Raw genomic sequence first — 23,926 nt, 5'->3', positions numbered from 1 at the left:
TTTAATAAGACGGTTTTGATTATATGCTATTTGTAAGCACTGTTCTAGGTGTTGGGAGAAAGTAGAAGAAAAAAAAATAGAACCTTAGAATAGAAAATCCCTGAGAACCTGCTACTGTCAGGATAGAGAAGATGGTGTACCCAAATACCTGTAGAATAAGACCACATAGAATAGAGGTGTCCCAAGGTGCTCTGGAGATATTGAGGAGAGAAGGTAATTCCAGCTGGGAGAGTTAGAGAAACCTTCACAGAATGGACTTCTTTTTTTTTTTTTTTTTGCACTTAGAGGAAGTGGTGTTGGTCTTGGGGAAACTGAAAAGTTGTTGGGTTTCTGTGCAAATGTTTATTCTTTGTGTTTTCCCTTGTCAACTGTTGCGTTATTTTTTAAGACACTAAAATTCCTTTTAGAAAATGTTTGTTTTTTAAACATGCTTATCAAACTTGCCAGTTTTCTTATTACTGACATCACCAAAAAATTGCTTCCAATGAACTAATTTTTTTTTCAGTTTGCAAAAATTTGATATGGTATTTAAATTCAGCCTTTGTAATATAAAGTCTAAATATAAAAATAGGTTTTATTAATGACCCTGACTCATTTTATATCTCAATTTATTTTCCTCAAGTTTCTCTTAAAATGAAAAAAACAAAAAATGAAGCGATTTTAAAGTTTGTGAAGAAAAGTCACAGAAACTTAATTTTGTTTCTCTTCTTATTTTGTAGATATCCATGACGACATTGAAAATGAATTTTTTGTATTCACCAGATATTCTTATATGAGAAGATCTATTTCAAACAGTCTAAATATTTTTTCTTCTGTTGGACCAGCATGGCAGGATTTAAGCGAGGGTATGATGGAAAGATTGCTGGATTATATGATCTGGATAAAACCTTGGGTCGAGGCCATTTTGCCGTGGTTAAACTTGCCAGGCATGTCTTTACGGGTGAAAAGGTGGCAGTAAAAGTTATTGACAAGACAAAACTGGACACTCTAGCTACTGGTCATCTTTTCCAGGAAGTGAGATGCATGAAACTAGTGCAGCATCCTAACATCGTCCGCCTTTATGAAGTTATTGACACCCAGACCAAACTATATCTTATTCTAGAACTTGGGGATGGAGGAGATATGTTTGATTATATAATGAAACATGAGGAGGGTCTTAATGAAGACTTGGCCAAGAAGTACTTTGCTCAGATAGTTCATGCTATATCTTATTGCCATAAACTCCATGTGGTTCACAGAGACTTAAAACCAGAGAATGTAGTCTTTTTTGAAAAACAAGGTCTTGTAAAGTTGACAGACTTTGGGTTCAGCAACAAATTTCAACCAGGGAAGAAGCTCACTACAAGCTGTGGATCTCTTGCATATTCTGCTCCAGAAATTCTGCTTGGTGATGAGTATGATGCACCTGCAGTAGGTAGGTAACCTCGGTCTAGTATTTGGCCACTTGAATTCTGCCAGCTAGAGTTGGTCAAATCAGTTGTTTATCTAAAAATGGTTTCTAGAGAATTTCTGTTAAATTGGCCTTAACTAGCAAATTGGGTTTCATAAATGCCATATATGCCTAAAGCTGGCATTTCGTTTATTTCAACCTTTAGATGGCAAATGTCTAAAGTATATTTGTGAGTACAAAGGAAAATGAGTAAGTTATCATTTAAGGTAAATCTCTTTTCTGTTCATTGTCATTTTTTTCTTAAGGTCTGAATGCTTTTCCTCAGATTTTTCTTTTAGTGGCTGTCTTTAGCCATCTCCTCTCTGCATATCCTCTAACAGTCATTGGAGACCCATATTGGAAAGGTACTGTGAATATTACAGTGCAACATAAAGAATTTGGGTATTAGAATCATTTATTAACTGTGAACTTGAACAAGTGCTTGACCTCTCTGCTTCATTTTTTATCCATAATATAATATTGAATCAGGTACAGGTGTAGCACTCCCATATTATCTTGTTTACTTTTCGTAGCAACCTGTGGGGTTGTTATTGTCTATCTCATTGTTCAGAATAGGAAACTGACATACAGAGGCTTTCTGTATGGTGGATTCTGGAATTGTGGTACCTTTGGCATTCCTAACTACCTTTCCCTCTCCACACACTTTGTGCTCTTTCACTTGTCAAGATTTATCTATTTGTGGTGAAAGTATTTACTGCCTTTCAGTTTATGTCAACTTTGTCTCCTTGGGATTGTATTTGTTATGAAGATCATGTAGGAATTTGTTCTTAATTTTTTTAAAGGATTTGTTGATCTGAAGGTGCAGTCAGCTTTTTAATTTGTTTAATCTTGGAAAAAATGTACTAATATTACATGCACATGATGTCAGATTCATATGTATGAGTATTCTGCTTGCATTTGTGGTAATTTGAAATGCAGGTTAAAGGATTAATGACAAAGGTGCACTTAACATTGAAGAGTGTTGATGTTATATTGAATACTCTGTACACCAAGACACTGATTTTCATGTTACGACTATCATGTTCTGGAAAAGAAAGGGTTAATGAGCAGTTTCTGCCTACTACAGATAACTAGACTTCACTGAAGTCTTTCATTAGAATATCTGAGCGGAGATTTTTGATTAATGAAGCCATTCTAATCAGACAGTGAAGCCAGGAATTTCCAGAAGAGGAAACACAAATGTCTATCCAAGAAAAAATCTTCAACCTCATTAGTGTAGATTTAATAAGAGTACCTTATTTTTAATAAGGTACTCTTTAAAATCTATTAAAAGTAAGATACTCTTTCATACTTTTCACATTGGAAAAAACTAAAGTCAGACATAACTAAGCGTTGGTAAGACCATAGAATAAACTCTTATTTAGAAGACAATTTGGCAATATCTGGTAAAGTTAAAGATGTACACATATGATAACCTAGCGGTTCTCTCCTACATATGCACCTCAGAGTAGCTCTCACTTACGCATACAAGAGATTTTCAAAGAACGTTTTTAACAGCATTGTTGAATGTACCGCAGGGGAATAATTTGTTCAGTATTCATATTCTGTATATGGTGAAAATTAAACATTTTGCCAACATGATTGTATCTCACAAGCATACTTTTTAAGGGAAACAAAGCACATTGATGAAGAGTACATATAATATTTATATAAAAAAATTTTTTTTTTTGAGACAGAGTCTCTCTCTGTCACCCAGGCTGGAGTGCAGTGGTGCGATCTCAGCTCTCTGCAAGCTCCGCCTCCGGGGTTCACACCATTCTCCTGCCTCAGCCTCCCAAGTGGTTGGGACTACCGGCCCCCTGCCACCACGCCCAGCTAATTTTTTTTGTATTTTTAGTAGAGACGGGGTTTCGCCGTGTTAGCCAGGATGGTCTCGATCTCCTGACCTCGTGATCCACCTGCCTCAGCCTCCCAAAGTGCTGGGATTACAGGCATGAGCCACTGCACCCAGCCAACATTTATATAAAATTTTAAAACATACAAAGCAGTGTTATATGTTGTTTAGGAGTACATGCACATGTAGTGCATGTAGTAAACTCTGAAGAATGCATGAGAGCAAGATAGGTTACTTCTGAGGGGCAGGCATATCTGTAGGCTTTCAGCTGTATTGGTGATGTTTATTTTTGAAGTTGGGTGGTGGGTACACAGGAGTTCATTGTAATGTTCCTTTTTCTTCCCCCCTTATGTCTTAAATATTGCATAATAAAACTTTTAAAAAGCTATTAAAGAAAGAAAAGAAAACCACTTGGGAAGATGTTCACCAGTCTGATAAATGATTACCGTGTGTTGGTGAAGTAGGCTGGGTGGAGTTCATAGGTAACTTTTTCATTTTCATTATTTATAGTTATTTCAATTTATATTGTGTGATGTGTGATTGAAATAAATATAGAATTGCTATTTTTAAAAAAAGGACAGGTGTCTTTCTGTTAATCTACTATTAGTTTATCATGCCAAAATTAGTGATTTTTCACAAATGTTTAGTAAAATTAGCATACACAAATATTAAAATCTGTCATTATATTGTGAGATGTTACTAAATAAAAAAACTTTGGTTCATTTTTTTTAAATAAGTGTTTTATAGTATACTGGTCCTCAGCATTGAGACTTAGCTGAGGAATTGTCTATTTTATTATTATTTTCAAAATATCAGATTTGATTTTACTTATCAACTATACTTTTTGTTTTAGATGTCATTTTTTTTTCTTTCATCTTTATTCTTTCTAGGATCTTTGAGGTTTCCTATTTTTTAATAGCATCATGTATCCAAAGCTTATTTCTGTGTGTCTTGATTTCTAACAAATGGTTTATTAATGCTATTTAGAAGACAATTTGGCAATATCTGATGTGTACATCTTTAACTTTAATGCTATATGATGCCCTCTCCCACAATCCCTGATGACATCCTAGGGGTTTCACTCTGCAGTTGTTCTTGCTAAAATTTGTCTTTGGTTTCTTACTTAACTGAAAAGTTATTTAGAAAGGTGTTCCTTTTTAAAAATTCCAAATGGATAGATTTATTTTTCTCTTTAGTTGTCTGGTTTTTAACTTCTAATTTTAGTACATTGAAGTTAATTTATGCCCAATTGGTTTCTGCTTCAGATACTATTTTTAGATTTTCTTTGTGGCTTCATACATGGTAATTCATACCATGGTGACTGTTCTTTATGTGATTAAAGTATTTGTATACTTGGAGTTTTTATACATACTTAAGATTATGCATTATGCACCTTGTTCCTTTGTACCCTTACATGTTTTTATTCTGACCTGTCATTTTCTGAGAGGATAATGCTAGTCTTCTGTTCTGATCTGTGAATTTTGTAATTTAACCATTTTTTGCTTTATACATGGTATTGTCAAGCTATGATTGACAATAAAGATATTAAAAGTTTCTAATATATTTTACATGATGAGTTATACCTTTTATCAATACGAAAGTATACTCCTTGATACATATTGCCTTAAATTCTGTTTTGTCATTGCTTTAGATTTATCCCTTTTAAACAAAGGCATACTTCATTTTACTGTGCATAACTTTATTGCACATCTCAGATCTTGCGGTTTTTTTGTTTATTTACAAATTGAAGGTTGCCGCAACCCTTCATCAAGCAAGTTTCTTGGCACCATTTTCGCAACAGCATATGCTCACATCATGCCTCTCTGTTACATTTTGGTAATTCTCAAAATATTTTAAACTTTATCATTATTTATTTTTTATGGTGATCTGTGATCTTTAATGTTACTATTGTAGTTGTTTTGGGGTGCCAGACACAGCACCCAAATAAGACAGCAAACTTAACCAATAAATGTTGTATGTGTTCTGACTGTTTTACCTACCAGCCATTCCCCCATCTCTCTCTCTCTCTTCTTGGGCTTCCCTATTCTCTGAGATACAACAATATTGAAATTAGGCCAATTAATTACAGTGGCCTCTAGGTGTTCAAGCGAAAGGAAGAGTGGTACATCTGTCACTTTAAGTCAAAAGCTGGAAATGATTAAACTTAGTGAGCAAGACATAGTGAGCCAAGATAGACTGAAAGCTAGGCTTCTTGCACCTAACAGCCAAGTTATGAATGCAAAGGAAAAGTTCTTGAAGGAAATTAAAAGTGCCGCTCCAGTGAACACACAAATGGTAAGAAAGTGAAACAGCCTTATTGTTGATATGAAGAAAGTTTTAGTCGTGTGGGTAAAAGATCTAACTAGCCACAATATTCCCCTAAGCCAAAGCCTAATCCAGAGCAAGGCCCTAACTCTCTTCAGTTTTCTGAGGGCTAAGAGAGGGGAGGAAGCTGCAGAGGAAAAGTTTGAAACTAGCAGAGTTTGATTCATGAGGTTTAAGGAAAGAAGCCATCTCCATAACATAAAAGTACAAGATGAAACAGCAAGTGCTAATGGAGAAGCTGCAGCAAGTTAGCCAGAAGATCTAGCTAAGATAATTGATGAAGGTGGCTCCACTGAAAAACAGATTTTTGATGTAACTAAAACAGCCTTCTATTGGAAGAAGATCCCATGTAGGACTTTCATAGCTGGAGAGGAGAAGTCAATGCCTGGTTTCAAAGCCTCAAAAGGCAGGCTGACACTCTTGTTATGGGTAAATGCAGCTGATCACTTAAAGTTGAAGCCATGCTCATTGACCATTCAGAAAATCCTAGGGCCATTAAGAATTAAGTCAAATATACTCTACCTGTGCTCTAGAAATGGAACAACAAAGCCTGGATGACAACACATCTGTTTACAGCATAGTTTATTGAGTTTCTTAAGCCCACTGTTTGAGACCTACTACTAAGAAAAAAAGATTCCTTTTAAAATACTACCACTCATTGACAATGCTCCTGGTCACCCAAGAGCTCTGATGGAGATATACAAGGAAATTGATGTTGTTTTCATGCAGATAACACAGCATCCATTCTGCAGCCCATGGATCAAGGAGTAATTTCTACTTCCAAGTCTTTACTATTTAAGAAATGCATCTTGTAAGGTGATGACTGCCATTGGTAGTAATTCCTCTGATCCATCTGGGCAAAGTAGGTTGAAAACCTGGAAAGGATGCATCATTAAGTACATTTGTGACTCATGGGAGGAGGTCAGAATATCAGCATTAAGAGGAGTTTGGAAGAAGTTGATTCCAGCCCTCATGGATGACTTTGAGGGGATCACAGTTTGCGGAGGAAATAACTGCATATGTGGTGGAAATAGGAAGAGAAATAGAAAGGGAGCCTGAAGATATGACTGAATTGCTACAGTCTCATGATAAAACTTGAATGGATGAGGAGTGGCTTCTTACGGATGAGCAAAGAAAGGTTTTTTTTTGTTTTGTTTTTGTTGTTTTTTTTTAATCTTAATTTTTTTAAATCCATGAACGCAGGTGAAGAAAGTGGTTTCTTGAGATGGATTCTATTAGTGAAGATGTGGTGAATATTGTTGAAATGACAACAAAGGATTTAGACTATTATGTAAACTTACATAGTAAGTTTGATAAAGCAGTGGCAGGGTTTGAGAGAATTGACTTCAGTTTTGAAAGAGGTTCTACAGTTCTACTGTAGGTAAAATCTGTCAAACAGTGTTGCATGCCAGAGATAAATCTTTCATGAAAGGAAGAATCAAATGATGCAGCAAACTTCATTCTTGTCTTATTTAAAGAAATAGCCACAGCCATGCCACCCTTCAGCAACCACCACCCTGATTAGTAAGCAGCCATCAGCATCAAGGCAGGAACTTCCACCAGCAAAAAGATTATGCCTTGACTCATTGAAGGCTCAGATGATTGTTAACATTTTTTAGAAATAAGGTGTTTTTTTTTTTTTTTTTTTATTCTTTGAGACAGGGACTCCCTCTGTAGCCCAGGCTGGAGTGTAGTGGCATGATCATAGTTCGTTGCAGACTTGAACTCCTGGGCTCAAGCAGTCCTCGCACTTAAGCCTCCTGAGTAATTGGGACTACAGGTGTGCACCACCACATCCAGCTAATTTTTAAAGTTTTGTAAAGATAGAGTCTTACTATGTTGCCTGGGCTGGTCTTGATAAAGTTTTTTCTGTTGTTTGTTTGTTTGTTTTTTTAATTTTTTGCCCGTGACACAGCCCCGGGAGATTCTGAGAAAATGTGCCCCTCGTAAAGTATTTTTAAATTAAGGTATGTACATTATCTTTTATAGACATAATGCTGTTGCACATTTAATAGACTACAGTATAGTATAAACATAACTTTTTATGCACTGGGAAACAAGAAAATTTGTGTGTCTCGCTGTATTGCAACATTCACTTTATTTCAGTGGTCTGGAACCGAACCCACAGTATCTCTGAGGTATGCCTGTGTATAGCTGTATTTCGTGTCTAATCTATGAATCAGTCTTTGAATAGGTGGATTTAATTTATTTATATTTATTATTACTGTAATGTTTGGACTCGTCCTATCTTATTTTGTGGTTTTCATTTGCCTTATTATTTATTACCTTTTCCCATATTTTGTTAGATTATTCAAGCTTTCTTTGCTCTTTCCCCAGTAGTGGTTTGCACAATGTGTAATGTTTCTCTCTGTGTTGGTATCCACCTTTAATGCCTAGAGTCAGACAGTATCTACGTTATTTCTCCTACCCTACAAATAAGAATCAGTTTGTTTTTACTTCTTTTTTGGTTAATAACATTCTTATTTACTTGTGTTTGTCTGTAATAAATACTTACTTTTTACTTAATTTTATGAATTTCTTGGCCTCCCTGTCCCTTTCTTGGATTATTTTTATTATGCTTTGTTTTGTTTGAAACCCTTTCAGAGAGGATTTGCGAAAAATTCAAGTCCTTATGTGTCTAAAATGTCTTCACATTTTAATGATAATTTGGCTGGATATAGAAATATATATTCAAAATCATTTTTCTCCCAACTTTGAAGATACATTTTTCACAGATATTTTTGTCTGTCATCTTTTTGCTTTTAAAGTTGTCAGTGAGAAGTCTGATGCAAGACTAATTTTCTTTGTAGAACTACATTTCATTGATTCGGTGGAGCATATTTTGTTTTTCTTATTTTAACAGTTCCGAACGTGCTTCATTAAGCAGGTTTTCTTGGGTGCTGCTGCTTCTGTTTGATGAACTTGGTTCCTCTCTCTCATTGTACTCATTTTTCCTACGTTTTTGGGAATGTTAGTTGTTTGTTCATCTCTGTTTTTGAGATTTCCAGATACCTTGTCTGTGAATATGGTGTCTGAGTACTCTACTGGATATGGGAGAGGAGCAGGGTCATACAGCTAACTGGGAAGCCCTGGTATCTGGTCTTACTATTTGTTAGGTTGTTAATATACCTCTTGGACACCATCCCTCTCTCTGTGTTCCTAATGTCCACAATAGAGAGGAACATCCTCAACTTGATAAAGACAATCTACAGAAAACCTGGAACACATGTCTGCGTGGACATGCTTGGGGCTAGTGTAGAATTATAAGGTAGGAAATTAGTCCTCAGTTAATCCTTCTAATGGTTGTCTGGGTGCAGTTATTTCCTGTTTCCAGTGTGCATCATCCAGAAAAGAGCAACACAGAAGCCCCCCCAGCTGGGTTTTGGGGCTCTGGTTTCCTCTTTCAGTCTGATCCTACCTGCGTTCTACCATTTCTGTCATATCTAGGGATTTGGGAAGAGGAAGGGTAGCTAGATCATGCTTATGCATTATTGATTCAGTCAGCTCTCTGGGCTTTCAAGAACGTGTATTAAGTTGATTTCACAGAGTCAGAAAGGATGGGGGGAAAAAGGATCTGTGTGAAAAATCCTGGAATCTCTCATTGCAGTTTGTGGAATTCCTGTGGTAGAGTGCAGTGCAGTGGTGTACACCATGGAGAGCTCATTGCTGCTTGTCACATCAGTTTATTCAGTGGAAGAAGAGACAAGGCAATGAACCTGTGCCTGCTGGGCCAAGACAGGTGTAATGTCTTTGCTCTGAGCGACCAGGCTCTGCTGAAACCGATGGATGTCTGGCTGCTTGTCCTGTGGGGTGGCCTGCTTGTAGTGAGGTTCCAAGTGAATTTCTTGATAAGTAAAGGTTTTGTCAGAGCAGCATTAGGAAAGAACTTACTCTTTAAAAAATGATACTTTAAAATTTTCTTCATTATAGAAACTCTAAAATGGGAAAATTGTTTCTTAAATAATAGATTCACAACTTTTCAAGTTGTAAAACCCTGACATTTATGACCTTTTTCTACTTTCCTAAAAATTCTTATTTTCAAGTTAAAATGAGTTAAATTTGGTATTGAGAACTTCGTCATCTCACCTAATGTTTGGAGTCTTCTAGGATGTTACAGATCTGGATTTAAAAACCCTTATTTTAGGCGTTTCCAAGTTTATAGACTATTTCAAAGATGAAATGTTCAGTCTCTGCATTAATTCTTACTACCAATTATGCAGTAATCAATGAAAGCTGAATTACTTGAAACATGGCTTCATATGGATACAGTGCAAATGTTTGGATTTAGATTAAGTCTTGAATATAAACAAAAAGCCTATATACACTCTACAACATTTCTCATTTGCAGTTCAGCATTTAATGGAAATTGTTTAGAGTCATGGGGTGTGTCCTCACACATATTGGTTTGTAAAAAACTAGACATCTTTTCTTTATAAATCTGTATTTTGTCCTACATTAAAATATTACTCTTTGCCTGCTCTAAATAAACAAGGAAGAGAGAGGAACATCAATTTTATAAAGAGAATCTACAAAAACCCTACAGATAACATCCTACTTAATGGTGAAAGACTGAATGCTTTCGTCCTAAGTTGAGAAACAACTTTCGTCCTAAGTTGAGAAACAAGGCAAGGATGTACACATATCACTTTTACTCAACATAGTACTTAAAGTTTTATAAAGATAGGAAAAGAAGAAATAAAACTGTTTCTGCTTTCAGATGACATGAATGTGTACATAGACAATCTCCTGGAATCTACAGAAAAATTCCTAGAATATCAAATGAATTCTGCAATATCACAGAATATTAGATCAACACAAAATCAATTTCTTTTCTATACTGATAATGAACATGTAGAGACTGAAATTTAAAGTCACGCCAAAGAAAGTGAAATACCTAGATACACATCTAACAGAACACATCTAACAAAAAAATAATGATAGAAATCAAAGAAGGCCTAAATAAATGGAGAGACATGTGTTCATGAATTGGAGTAAACATACTACAGATGCCAGTCTTCACCAAATGGATCTAGACGCTTAACATAATTCCTATCAAAACTCTGCAGGGGTTTTATAGACATAGACAACATTATTCTAAAACGTGTCTGGAAAGGCAAAGAACCTAGAATAACTAAAACAATTATGAAAAGAATAACGAGAGAAATCACTACCACAGACACTCTGAAAAATAATTTGACAGTTTCTTATAAAAGTAAATATGCTCTTATAAAACTAAATATGCAATTGCACTCCTGGGTGTTTGTCCCAGAGAAATGAATACCTGTACTCACAAAAATCTGTACATGGATGTTCATAGCAGTTTTATTTATAATGGCCATAAACTGGAAACAGCCCAGGTGTTAGTTATCCTTCAACATGTTAATTGTTATACTGTGGTGTATTCATACCATGGAATACTACGCAGCAATAAAAAAGAATATTGATACAACAACTTGGATGGATTTCAAGGGGCAAAAACAATCATCTCAGGTTACATGCTATATAATTCCATTTATAAAGTTCTCTTGATATAACAAAACTATAAAAATGGAGAACAGATTGGTGGCTGCCAGGAATTAGAGATGGTGGTGGGTGGTGTGCCTGTAAAAGATAGCATGAAGGAGCCTTGTGGTGATGGAGCACTTCTGTGTCTGGTGGTTATACAAATCTCCACATGTGATGAAAATTTCATAGAAACTACATACACAAATAAATACATGTGAAATGATGAAATCTGAATAAGCTCTGTGGAGTGTACCAATGTCAATTTCCTGGTTTTGATATTTTACTGTATTTAAGCACGATGTTACTATTAGGGGAAACTGGGTGAAGAATACATGAAACTTACCTGTCCATTTGTTTTGTTGGCCACTCCTGTGAATATAATTATTTCAAAATGAAAAGTTTGAATATAGATACATATTATTCATTAACTGGAAGGCAAGTATCCCAGTGTGAGTGTTTCTGGCTTATTGTGTAGTGTGGTTTTAGTTTTTAGCAGTAATGCCTGATGGTGGTCTGGGAATGAAGGTTGATGTGACAGAAACACACTATATTTTGCAGTGTTCAAATGCATTCTAACAAATGTCAGTCTTACACTGGTATTTTTTATTTTTAAAAATAAATATAAAACCAGATAATCAGCAGAAAAATTTCTCTACTGAGGTGAGAGCATTTACCCCTCACCCTGTTAAAAGTATGTACTTGTATTTTAGAGCACTGATTCTTAACTTTTTCTGATTCACAATGCCTTAAAATCTTCCATAGTGAGGAAGGATATAGACATATCTTAGAATTGTGTTCTTAAGCATCTTTATTTATTTGGCTTAACTTACTACATGTAAAGAACATTTTAAAATCCAGTATGCATTTAAAAATTGCTATCTCTGGTCTATCTGAAATGAATTGCCTTGTCTTGTGAAAAGGTAAATTAATAAAATATAAATTGAGACATTCTTTATAGCTATTAACTTACTGTTTCTTATCATTTGTATAATATGCCAGTTTTTGGAAATCTTGAGATATTCAAGCCAAGAGTTGTACTTAAGACTGTCATTTCTTTCTGTCTACCCTAGTCTGTGATAAAATAGCTCCTCAGTAGACTCTTTCCTACAAAAGAGTCTTTTAGAGAATTTTGGAAATGGGTGTCCACCAAAAGAATTGTGATTGTAACATTACATATAATGTTAAAATGTTTAAATATTTTTTAAAGGATCACTCCTGCTTGTAAGATAGTACAGCCTAAGTAAGCCGTAAAACCTTTTGATAGAACGTTGAACTATTTCAGAAGGACATAAATGAAGTCAGGCCTGGTAGTGTGTGCCTATAGCCCCAGCTACTCAAAAGGTGAGGCGGGAAGATTTCTTGAGCCCAGGAGTTCAAGTCCAGCCTGGGCAACATAGTGAGACTCTGTCTCTTAAAAAAAAATTAAAAAAAGAGGTCATAAATGAATCAGAAATTTTCTCTTTGGTTTATAAATAATCTGCAATTATAGCTGGGTGTGGTGGCACACACCTATAGTCCCAGCTACTCAGGAGGCTGAGACAGGAGGAAGACCACTTGAGTCCAGGAGTTCTAGGCTGTAGTGTATTATGCCAATCGGGTGTCTGTACTAAGTTGGACATTAATATGGTGACCTCTTGGGAGCCAGGGTTACCACTAGGCTGCCTAAGGAGAGATGAACTGGCCTAGTTCGGAAATGGAGCAAGTTAAAACTCCTGTGTTGATCAATAGTGAGATAGTGCCTGGAAATAGCCACTGTGCTACAAACCTGGGCAAGGTAGTGAGGCCCCATCTCTTAAAAAAAATCTGCAATTATAAGTTATACAGAAATCGATAACACCTTTTATTTCAGATTCCAGAGATGCTATTAATGTATTTATTTTTACAGTCCTTCCCAAGTTGCACCAAATTTGAATGTGTAGTTTCATTTCCCATTTTAAGTCATTGTTTATTAGAAACAAATGTTTTAGTAACGTTTCAGTTTTTCAGAGGACCTTCTCTTCCCAGAGGCAGAATTTGTTTAACTTTTATATTACTTACTCTTGTACTATTTACCATTTGGATATACAGGCCCTGATGAGTTCTAGATTAGAAGATATTAGGCTTGTGTCACAAGGACTACTCCTGACTATGGAGCTTGGGATTATCTGTTTTCAAGGGATGATTTGTGCCTCTTCTATGGTTAGGGAAAGAAGTTTGATCTACTTTAAAGTAGCACCTCAGTAAGTTTTATTAAAAATAATACCTTCCTGGTTAAGTGTGCCCAGCACAAACTGCATTGCAGCCTGGGGCCCAGGCATAGTCACCAGTGTAATATTAAATTGTCAAGAAACGAACAACGTATCCATAGAAATGTAGCACACACCTTCCATCACCCAGCTGCCAAATGAAATGTCACATACTCTGAAAGATACTTTATACATCTATAATGTTATCACTTGTCATATAAAACCAGAAGGAAAAAATGAAAATCTTTTCCTAAGCTTCCTGAAATTTCACACGGCTATAAGAAACAAATATTTCTGAAACCACAATTAAAAATTGATCTGGCATAAACCCTCTGTAAATAAAAAGTATTTAGAATTAGTAAAGATTCTTGAGCATGAAATGTTTATGGGAGGTATTCTGTAGGTACCATATAGGTGGGTTTTTCAGTAATTTAAAAGTATTTGAGCAGAGTGAAAAATATGATAGAAATCATTTATGTGTTTTTAATTTTCCCCACTGATTTTTGGCTGTGGTACTTATTGTTCTCACTGTGTTATAAGGCTCAGATCAAACAAAATATATGTTGATACAAATGTATAATTTATTCTAGTTTAGTGGTAGGGTAAGATTTAAACTGGTGGCTCTCAGTGGTCACCATCCATCAGTTTCACCTGGGGGAGATTTTTCAAAAATACCTGTGTTGCCTGGGCCCCACCCCCAGAGATTGTGATTCAGATTCACTTGGCTTAGGCTCACATTCAGAAGCTTCCATGCAATTATAATATGCATCCAGCCTTGCCTACTGCTGATTTTAACCTATAGAGTCAAATATTTTTAGATATTAGTGGAAAAAGATATTTTCAACATTTTAAATTCTGATGTTCTTTAAAAATTGTTTTTAATTTCTTTAAGTTTAAAGAGTAAACAGGAATACTTCTTTTTTGATGTTGATAATTGGAGCTTAATTTTTTTTTTCTTCCCTGCCTCCCATTTTTAACCACTCTCTGCTCATTTAGGGACAAGTGAAAACCACATTTTAGACCCCTTGGAAATTTTTTCTGATGTGTGTTCTCAGAACCAGTGTCTGGAACTTCAAGCTAGACCCCCCTCCCCGCCCGCTTGGAAACTCCTCTGCATTGATTGCTTGTCCTTTCCTCTTCCCTGAGGAGCCCAGAGACCGTCCTGCCTTTCCACTTTCCAGGAAGAAAGACTGCTTCCTTTCCACTGCCGTTCCCTGGAGCTTCTGATTAGTGCCCCTGGTCCTGTGCAGGTCAGATTACCACACCTCCTCATTCAAACTTATTTTCTTGGGTTCATAGTACCTTTGCAGTTTTCTAAGGGCCCTTAGTGCTTTTAACTAAAAAGGGATTTTTCGTTTGTTTGTTTTAAAAGGGTCCTTAGTGCCTCTTACTCCCTTCCTCTAAAATCCTGTGTAAAATGACAAAGGTGTGCACAATTGATCATTGTAAGTTCTAGTACATGAACAAAAACCAAAAGTTAATATTTATATAAATTTCAAAGCAGAATTCATCCGCTGAATCTGGATAGTTTGTCTGAACTTCCTAATGGGGCCGACTGGCATAAGTGTGTGTATTTTAGAAAGACAACAAGAGAAAGGAGGGATTTTAGGGGCAGGTTTTCTTTCCTTTGTTTCTTCTACCACAGTTTTCTGATGTGGAAAGTTCCAGATGAGAGGAGGATCTGGAACTTTGGGCAAGAGTACGTCGGGAATTGCAGTGGGGAGCAGCTGTAAGGAGAGAATTCCTTGGGTCAGCAGACTGAGGTAGCCGTTTCAGGTAACCCTTACTCATAAGGAAAACAATGTTTACCCTTTCTTTGTACAATTCAAGTTGGATCATGTTATTCCTCTGCTGAAAACTATTTAGAGACCTTCCATTTCTGTCTGAATCAAAACCACCATCCTCACCGTGGCCAACACAGCCCAAAAGATTGGCATCTCCATTTCTTCCCAGACTTTCCTCTCACTACCTTCCTAGTTGCTCCCTCAGCTCCAGCCACGCTGCCTCCTTGCTGTTAGGCACACTCCAAGCCTGGTCCTACCTCAGGGCCATCCATCTCACTCCTCTGCCTAGCCACTCTTGCCCCTGATTTTCTTGCCCACATGTCACCCCTCAGTGAGGCCTCAGCTTCTTCTCCAGAGGTGTAGGGCCCCAGCACTGCCTGTTATCTTTCCCCACTTGACTTGCATCTCTGGGCTCTGTGACCTCCATTTGTGAAATGGGGTTCATAGTTCCTGCCTTTAGAATTATTGAGGGGATTAGATGAATGAATACATGTAAAGTACTTAGCATAACGCCAGACACAAAATTAGCCCTCAGTCCATCCGATGTCACTGTCTCAGTGCTGCTGCTTTGGGAAACATCACGGGATGCTTTATGTTTCTATGGTGTTGCTGCTGTGGTCCCAGAGGGACACTTAACATTAGATCCTGGCCTCATTTTCCTTTCCTTTCCTGCCTCTTTCTCAATGTGGGAGGAAGAGTATCCGAGGTACCCTTGTCTCCTTTGGAAATTTGTCCTCAGGGGAATTTCTGAAATGTTGGCTGCCGTGGGAAAATGGGGAGGAAGGGCAGGCCCGGGACCTTTGCTCTTGTGTTTTTCTCACGTGTTGTTTTTAGTTGTATTTAACTTTCAGAATGTTATGTTATTTGTATTTAGGGAATAGGTTAACTTCTAAAGTAGGGATTTTTCTTTCTTTTTTAAAATGTTAGATAAAAAAAGAAATGAAAGTCTTGGTGTTTATTTGATAGCAGGTTAGTTTCTTAGAACTTCAGGAGGGCTTTTCAAACCACTCAAAACAGTAGCTGTTTTAGTACAAAAATACGTATGGAAACTGAATCAACTTACATTCACCTTAGGTCATAACATGGGAAACCTTTAGGGAGTTGAAAATATTAAATTTACTTTTTTTTTAAAAAAAAAAACTTTTTGAGGTAAGAAATGTATGCCTATTGAAGAAGAAAGATAAGTTTGCAAGACAAAAAAATCAGCATTAGAGCAAACTTTCTAACACAATAAATTTGGAATTCTGTTATTTGCCATTGCATGTTGCCGAACAGACTGAACTCTCAAAAGTTGTTTTAGTGTTTTCGAATGTACTAAAGAATCGAGTCCGGTGTGGTGGCTCACGCCTTTAATCCCAGCACTTGGGGAGGCCGAGGCAGGTGAATCATGTGAAGCCAGGAGTTCGAGACCAGCCTGGCCAACCAGATGAAACCCCGTCTCTACTAAAAATACAAAAATTAGCCAGGCGTGGTGGCGCATGCATGTACTCCCAGCTACTCAGGAGGCTGAGGCAGGAGAATCACTTGAACCTGGGAGGTGGAGGTTGCAGTGAGCTGAGATCGTGCCACTGCACTCCAGCCTGGACGACAAAGCGAGACTTTGTCTCGAAAAAAAAAAAGAAAAGAATCGGTTTGTTGTTTACATGCAGGCTGCTATGCTTGATCACTCTCTTGTGCTCACTGAGAGGGGCCAGGTGGGACTAGTTAGTGACCGGTCTCAGTTCCTGGGGAGTCCCTGTCCCAGCACATTAGGATGTTGCATGTATGGTCATCAGGTTGATCTATTAGCCTTATATAGAGTTGTAATAAGAAAGTATTTCTAGTGTAGTGTAAACAGTGCCTAATTTAATATTTTTAAAATTTTAATTTAGAATTATTTTAAACTCTGAAACCCAAGAAAAAAAATTATAGGTTCTCAGCCTTTGTAATACTGTGTCTGGTAAGTCAGAAAACAAGACCTTTTAGAGTGAGACCCTCTTCACAGATATATCTAAATCTCAGCACCTGGGATGCAGCCAGGCAGAGAGTAGGCATACTATTTTGCTGGGTAAAAATAAAAGAGGGGCTATGGATGGCTAAAAAAGGAGGATGATGAAGTTAGGAGAACACATGCCCTGATTGCCCTTTCTCTTTGGAATTGGATGGGGCAATGCCAAGCCTGCCTCACTCCAGATGGCTCACTTGTCCCCCTTGCTCAATAGTAAGGTCCTTGAGAGAGGGGACTGTGTGTTTGTTTATATTTTGTCAGTGTCCTATCACCTGGCAAACGTAACAAGCTCTTAATATTTATTTAAATTAATAAATGTTACAGAGATGAACCAAGGAAATGAAGATTACATTAATTGTGGTCACCCTCTATGGCTCTTCCTGATCTCTTTGCTCATGTTGTAATTCCTTTTCCTTGCCTCGTATATGTTATATTTAATGAGTCCTAGACTCTTAGAGGACCCAGTGAAAGCTGTGATTCCTGTTTTCAGAGAGATACAAACACACATTTTGGGTTAGTTTCAGAGGTGTTTATTGAACACTATGAAGCCCTTTTTTGGATCTGATCTTGCAAGCGTATGAGGTTGAGTAAAAAGTGGACCCGCAACTATTTGGATGAACACAAACAGTTTTGAAATAAGCTTTGGAAAATAAAATACACATGTAAAATAGTGTTCTTATTTTTGTGCCTTTGAATACGTGACTCATTCATTGCTGTTTTATATACGAGATCTCCCATTTTCCCTATTGTGTTTTAAATTTCATAGATATGACTTGAGTAGGAGATTGTTATGGAAAATTGGAGGTAAGGTTATAAATGGGTCTGTTTCCAAAGGAAACATCAAGTCATTGGGTACAGTATTCTTTTTATTTCCTAAAGTCAGATAGACTTGTAGATGTTTGGTATATTTTATATGGTTTTCTTAAAAACCCATTTTGTATAACAGTTCGTATGCATCAACTCTCCACTGACATTTGGAGGCCCTTGTTAGGGTTTAACATGGATTGGGAGCTCCAGTAGGTGGAAGGAAGCCCCTGAGATGGTGTGACTGATTCATCACCATGTTCCAGGTTGTGATTCTCAGCCTTGTATTCAGTAGTGATTAGTTTCTAGAGGACTGAAACTGGCTTAACAAAGTGTTTTGTATATGTACTAATGTATACACTAGAACACCAATCAGTTGATTTACAATGAGACGTATTAAATGTTAGTCAACGCCAAGCTTGTATTCTTGTATCAGAGTAGCTGGGTTTTTTTTTTTCCCCAAATTTACCTATTTTCAGAGTTTTAATAAGATATTCTACCAAAAAAGCCTGTTTATTAGTGCATAATATAAGTTGATTAGGTTTAATCATTTTTAGGAACATTTGTGATCCATTGAAACTCCTGAGGTCACACTTTTAAGATTCTTATATGGATTTTTGCTTTAGGTCTAGAAAGGGCTCTTCATGACTTTGAATTTTAGCTCATGTATTCCTGTTACTCCCAAAGCTTTACAAACATGATTTTTTCAAGGTTTTTTTTTTTTTTTTTTAAGTTATTATAGCAGAACCTTCATTGAAACCCATTATGTTCCATCTGGAGGCAGAAGATTCCCTCGGTTTTAGATTAGTTCTAGTTTTGTACTCAGTTATCAGTTTGTGAGGTGAGGTACCTTGCCCTGTATCCCATTCAAGGCTGTATTATCAGTATCAGTATCAGTAAACAACTTGATAAGAATTTCTTGGGTTTACCATCTAGCTTCAGTATCAAAATGAATTTATTAATTAGTAGAGGCAAGAATAGAGAGAGAACTTGAGTGTCGCCTGACTTTGTAACCTTTGACTCTTCCAGCTGTTGTCAGGAGAACAAAGGGGACAGCTTTTCATATGGTAAGGAGGCTTTCCAAAATTGTTTTTATGTTACTTTATGTAAGATAAACAATCTTCAGAATCCTTAGCTATCCGTGAATCTTACCAATTAGAGGACTGCCTATTGATGACTTACCAGTTTTTGAGTTGTCCTAAACTCAGGAGAGCACTAGGAAGCAAGCAAATAAAGACTCCTGGTAGATGAAATGGACTGTCCTAAGTCCATGTACAAAGCTCATGTATTTTGCTCATAGCTGTCATTCAGGGTCTCACTCAGACCCTTATTTAGTTAATTTTACGTATAATTCTAGCAAGTTCAGTAAATTCGTATTTCCAGCTGTCAGCTGATAGGTAACAGGGACCTCCTAAAGTCAGGTGCCTTGATTGATAGCAGCAAGATGAGAAAGAATCATGAAATCGTCATCAAAAACTTAAAAAACACGGTGTGCGCCTCTCCTTGCCACCTGAAGTCCAAGTGTTTAACAGTGCTTATGGGCACCTCTGGAGGTAAGGCGAGGCGCCTACTTACCATGGAAGCAGCTCTAAAAGGAGAATCTTTGATGGAAGATAAGATGGAGGCATCTTTTAAAGCCAGGTGGTTGTTACTTTCTGTGTGAGTGAATGAACAGAGGTGAATTTTGGCAAGTCCCAGGACACAAAGTGCAGTGGTGCTGTCTCACCTAGGTCCCTTCATTGCCAACCTTTCAGGTTTCATTATGATTATATCTCAGCACCTAGCACAGTGCCTCGCAAATAGTGCTGCCGCACATTTGTTGAATATACATATCAGTGTCTGCTTTGTGGCTTTTTGGCATAGAGACTGATGCCCCCAGGGGCACTGCTGTATCTTAGCATGGTTCTTCAGCTGGTCATTCTGAGTGATGCAGAAAAAAGAACAGGGTCTAATCATTTTAAATTCCTCTATTATTAGACAACATAAGAGGAAGAATTAATAAATTGACTGGAAAAATTCAACATTTGGAGAAGAAATGATTGATTTCTAGGTATGTCTATTTCAAGATAAATTCCAGGTGAATTAAGGATTTGTATATGAGTAATTCAGAAAAAAGTGAATATTCATATGATCTTGGCCGTTGTAAGCAAGAGTCATAAGAAAAAGGGTAGTAGCTTTGATTACAGTTGATGGATGTAGTACACATATTATTCAAAACAAAATTATAATGCAAACAAGTTGGGGCAATATTTGTAATATAGGAAATGGTTACTATTCTTAATGTAGAAAGAGTTCTTACAAATCAATGACAAACTCCCCTATAGACAAATGAAAAGAAAATTTATTAAAGAAGTTATATAACTCGCCAGTAAAAGAAGAAAAAGTTTAACCTTGCAAATAATTAGAGTCTTCAGGACTTAGTAGAAAAGCTACAATGATAAAGACTGTATTGGCAGGCCGGGCATGGTGGCTCATGCCTGTAATCCCAGCACTTTGGGAGGCTGAGGCGGGCGGATCATGAGGTCAGGAGATCGAGACCATCCTGGCTAACATGGTGAAAACCTGTCTCTCTAAAAATACAAAAAATTAGCCGGGAGTGGTGGCGGGCGCCTGTAGTCCCAGCTACTCGGGAGGCTGAGGCAGGAGAATGGCGTGAACCCGGGAGGCGGAGCTTGCAGTGAGCCGAGACCGTGCCACTGCACTCCAGCCTGTGTGACAGAGCAAGACTCCATCTCAAAAAAAAAAAAAAAAAATGTATTGGCAAAGGGTAGACTGGTAGATCAGTGAAATAGAATAGAAGGTCCATAAATAAACCTACACATATGTGGCCAGTTGATTTTCAACAAAGGTGCTAAAGCAATTCAATAGAGAAAGGGCTGTTTTTTCAGCAATACTGTGGCAACAGTTGGATATCCATATGCAATAAAATGAACCTTGATCAGTACCTCACGCCATTTGTAAAAACTCAATCTGTGTCATAGACATAAATGTAAAATGAAAAACTATAAAACTTCTAGAAGAGAACATAGGGGATCTTTGCAACCTTAGCTTAGGCAAAGATATTTTGTACAGTACCAAGAGCATGATCCAAAAAAGAAAAATATTGAATAATTCACCAGAAAAGACATAATATGGCAGATAAGCACATGCAGATGTTCCACACCATTAGTCATTAGGGAAATGCAAGTTAAAACAACACCTATTAGAATAGCTAAAATTTTTAAAACTGACAATACCAAGAGCTGGCAAGGGTGTGAATGGAGCAATTGAAACGCTCCTACATTTCTGGTGGGAATGTAAAATCGTATAACCAGTTAGAAAAATCATTTGGCAGTTTCTTAGAAAGATAAACATACACTTACCCGGCAGTGGCCCAGCAAACTCACTCCTAGGTATTTACCCAAGAGAAATGAGAATTTATGTTTAAACAAAAGCCTGTTTTTTGTTTAAGTCACACTTTTTTTGTGACTTTATTCATAACTGTCCCAAACTGAAATAAATTGTGGAACATCTACACAATGGAATACTACTCAGCCATGAAAAATGGTGACCTATTGATGTGTGCAACAGCATGAGTGAATCTCAATGCATTGTTGAGAAAAACCAGACTGCAAAGACTACGTACTCTGGGACTCCATTTCTAGGCAAAACTTGCAAGGACACACAATAGCTGTGGTTGTCAGGGGCTGGGCTTGGGGAAGGGATGACTACAAAGAGACACAAAGGAAATTTTGGGGTAACACAGCTGCTCTATATCTTGATTGTGGTAGTTGTTACATGACTGCATTTGTCAGAACTTGGAGAAATGCACCCTAAAAATGGTGAATTTTGTTGTATATAAATTATACCTTAAAGAAATTAGGGAAAAAATATTCAGGCCAGTATACATTAAAACAGATCTTTATAATTTTACCTAATAGGCTAATAGTAAGGATTATCTATGGTGTTGGTGAGGATGGGGCCCTCCCACACGCTGTTAATAAATCTTACTGGCGTTAGGCCAGGCGCGGTGGCTCACGCCTGTAATCCCAGCACTTTGGGAAGCCAAGGCGGGTGGATCACAAGGTCAGGAGTTCAAGATCAGCCTGGCCAACATGGTGAAACCCCGTCTCTACTAAAAACTACAAAAATTAGCCAGGCGTGGTGGCACGCGCCTGTGGTTCCGGCTACTCGGGAGGCAGAGGCAGAAGAATCGCTTGAACCTGGGATGTGGAGGTTGCAGTAAGCTGCAGTTGTGTCACTGTACTCTAGCCTGGGTGATAGGGTGAGACTCCATCTCAAAAAAAAAAAAAAAAAAAAAAAAAAAGATCTTACTGGCATTAAATATGCACTACTTTCATGATCTGAAAAAAGTGGTTAGTGTTAATTTGAAAAACAGGAAATATGTGGTTATATTTGAGAGAACTTTTCTAAACTTTTAATATGAAGGAAAATCTGAAAGTTATAATCCTACATGGAACCAACCAGGTTGTGTATTTATTGTAATTCCTAGAAAGATATACTGATTTTTTTTAATACAGGAAAATAGGTTGCATACATTTTAAAACCACATGTCTAATGTAGGTGTTATGCATGGAGAACTAGCCAAAACAAACATTTCAAGAGCTAATATTTTGAATTTTGAAATTTGTTATATTAAATTTGCTATTTAAAGTTCATTTCTCTTTACTCTTAAATGAGGAAGTTAGTTTCCTGGCAAGCTTAAACGTTTTAGAGAAACCTGCATAATGTATCTTCTGTTAAAGGACATACCTTGCTTGACTTTTATCCCCAGTGCCCAGAAAGCTTTGTTTCATTAAACTTTTTTTGCTTTTTGAAAGAGAACCCATTTTCTTAGCCTGCCATTTTCAGCAGGTGATTTTTATCAACTGGTGTTTTAATAGCTTGTATATTCATCTTATGTTAGCACACCTCAGCCTCACACAAAAGACTGTGTTTTTTGGTTTTTTTTTTTGTTTTTGAGACGGAGTCTCGCTCTTTTGCCCAGGCTGGACTGCAGTGTCGCTATCTTGGCTCACTGCAAGCTCTGCCTCCCGGGTTCACGCCATTCTCCTGCCTCAGCCTCCTGAGTTGCTGGGATTACAGGTGCCCACCACCGCGCCTGGCTAATTTTTTGTATTTTTAGTAGAGACAGGGTTTCACCATGTTAGCCAAGATGGTCTCGATCTCCTGACCTCGTGATCCGCTCGCCTTGGCCTCCCAAAGTGCTGGGATTACAGGTGTGAGCCACTGCGCCCGGCCCAAAAGACTGTGTTTTTAACATCAACTTAAGAAAACATCAAAATACTCCACTAGCTATCAAACTAAAACATTTAGTTGGTGGACACTCCAAATTTATAAAATGCTAATTCTTACAGGTCTCTAATCTAGTTGCATTTGACTGACTAGACAAATAGAATTGGACATTTTTAGATGTGGTGCTAAATTTAAATTTCTTCTTTCTAGTTCAAAGTTAAGCATATAAGCCTAAAAATTGCATTGCATTTGTCATAATCTTGTGGGAAATTTGAAATGTGAAATCACTGCTTGAAACTAAATTTAAAAAGCCACTCTGTATCCCTGGTGAAGCAGTTCTCCAATGGGTCCCCCCTTGGATGAGTATCCATATTGAAACTCAGCTAAGCAGCCATCAGAGGATTTGAACCAGGTCTCCCTGAAGCTTTAGACCAGGCATGCTGTTTTCATTAGGCCACACTGAAAGAAATTGCCCAAGTATGATGTTTTCGCCATCTTATCTTTCCATTTTCATTTGTAAAGTACTCTTCCTGAGTGGTACCAACAGCAGGTTTGCAAAAGGATTTTATGAAGGAATGCTGAGTTGGAAGGGTGTCTGCTGCTTGTCTGGTTTGGATTTGTGTGAATGTGTGCAGTCCCACAATATGCGATTGATAACACTTTGACTTCTTGAACTTTTTCTGTTTTAACTTGAAAAAACAAGTTTGCACAGGGCCTTAAAAAGGTGACTGAAATAAACTGCAGCTTATCTTCCCTGATTTATCCCACCACAGTCTG

The 23,926-nt window shown here is 37.2% G+C and overlaps 1 protein-coding gene across 4 annotated transcripts in view; it reads left to right on the top strand.

Moving 5' to 3' along the window:
- SNRK (SNF related kinase) overlaps positions 1-23,926 on the top strand; it is a 66,085-nt gene that overhangs the window by 17,201 nt on the left and 24,958 nt on the right. For 3 of the 4 annotated variants that reach the window (XM_024245438.3, XM_002813863.4, XM_054550958.2), the window contains one exon: positions 720-1,414. The exons of the other annotated variant lie outside the window; for it this stretch is intronic. In XM_024245438.3, the coding sequence (XP_024101206.2) occupies positions 826-1,414 (589 nt within the window). In that variant the 5' untranslated portion in view covers positions 720-825. The remainder of the gene's footprint in view (positions 1-719; positions 1,415-23,926) is intronic. 4 annotated transcript variants of the gene reach the window in all.

This window comes from Pongo abelii, chromosome 2 (assembly GCF_028885655.2).
Source record: "Pongo abelii isolate AG06213 chromosome 2, NHGRI_mPonAbe1-v2.0_pri, whole genome shotgun sequence".
Taxonomy (NCBI): domain Eukaryota; kingdom Metazoa; phylum Chordata; class Mammalia; order Primates; family Hominidae; genus Pongo; species Pongo abelii.
This window is presented reverse-complemented; position numbering and strand designations above follow the sequence as displayed.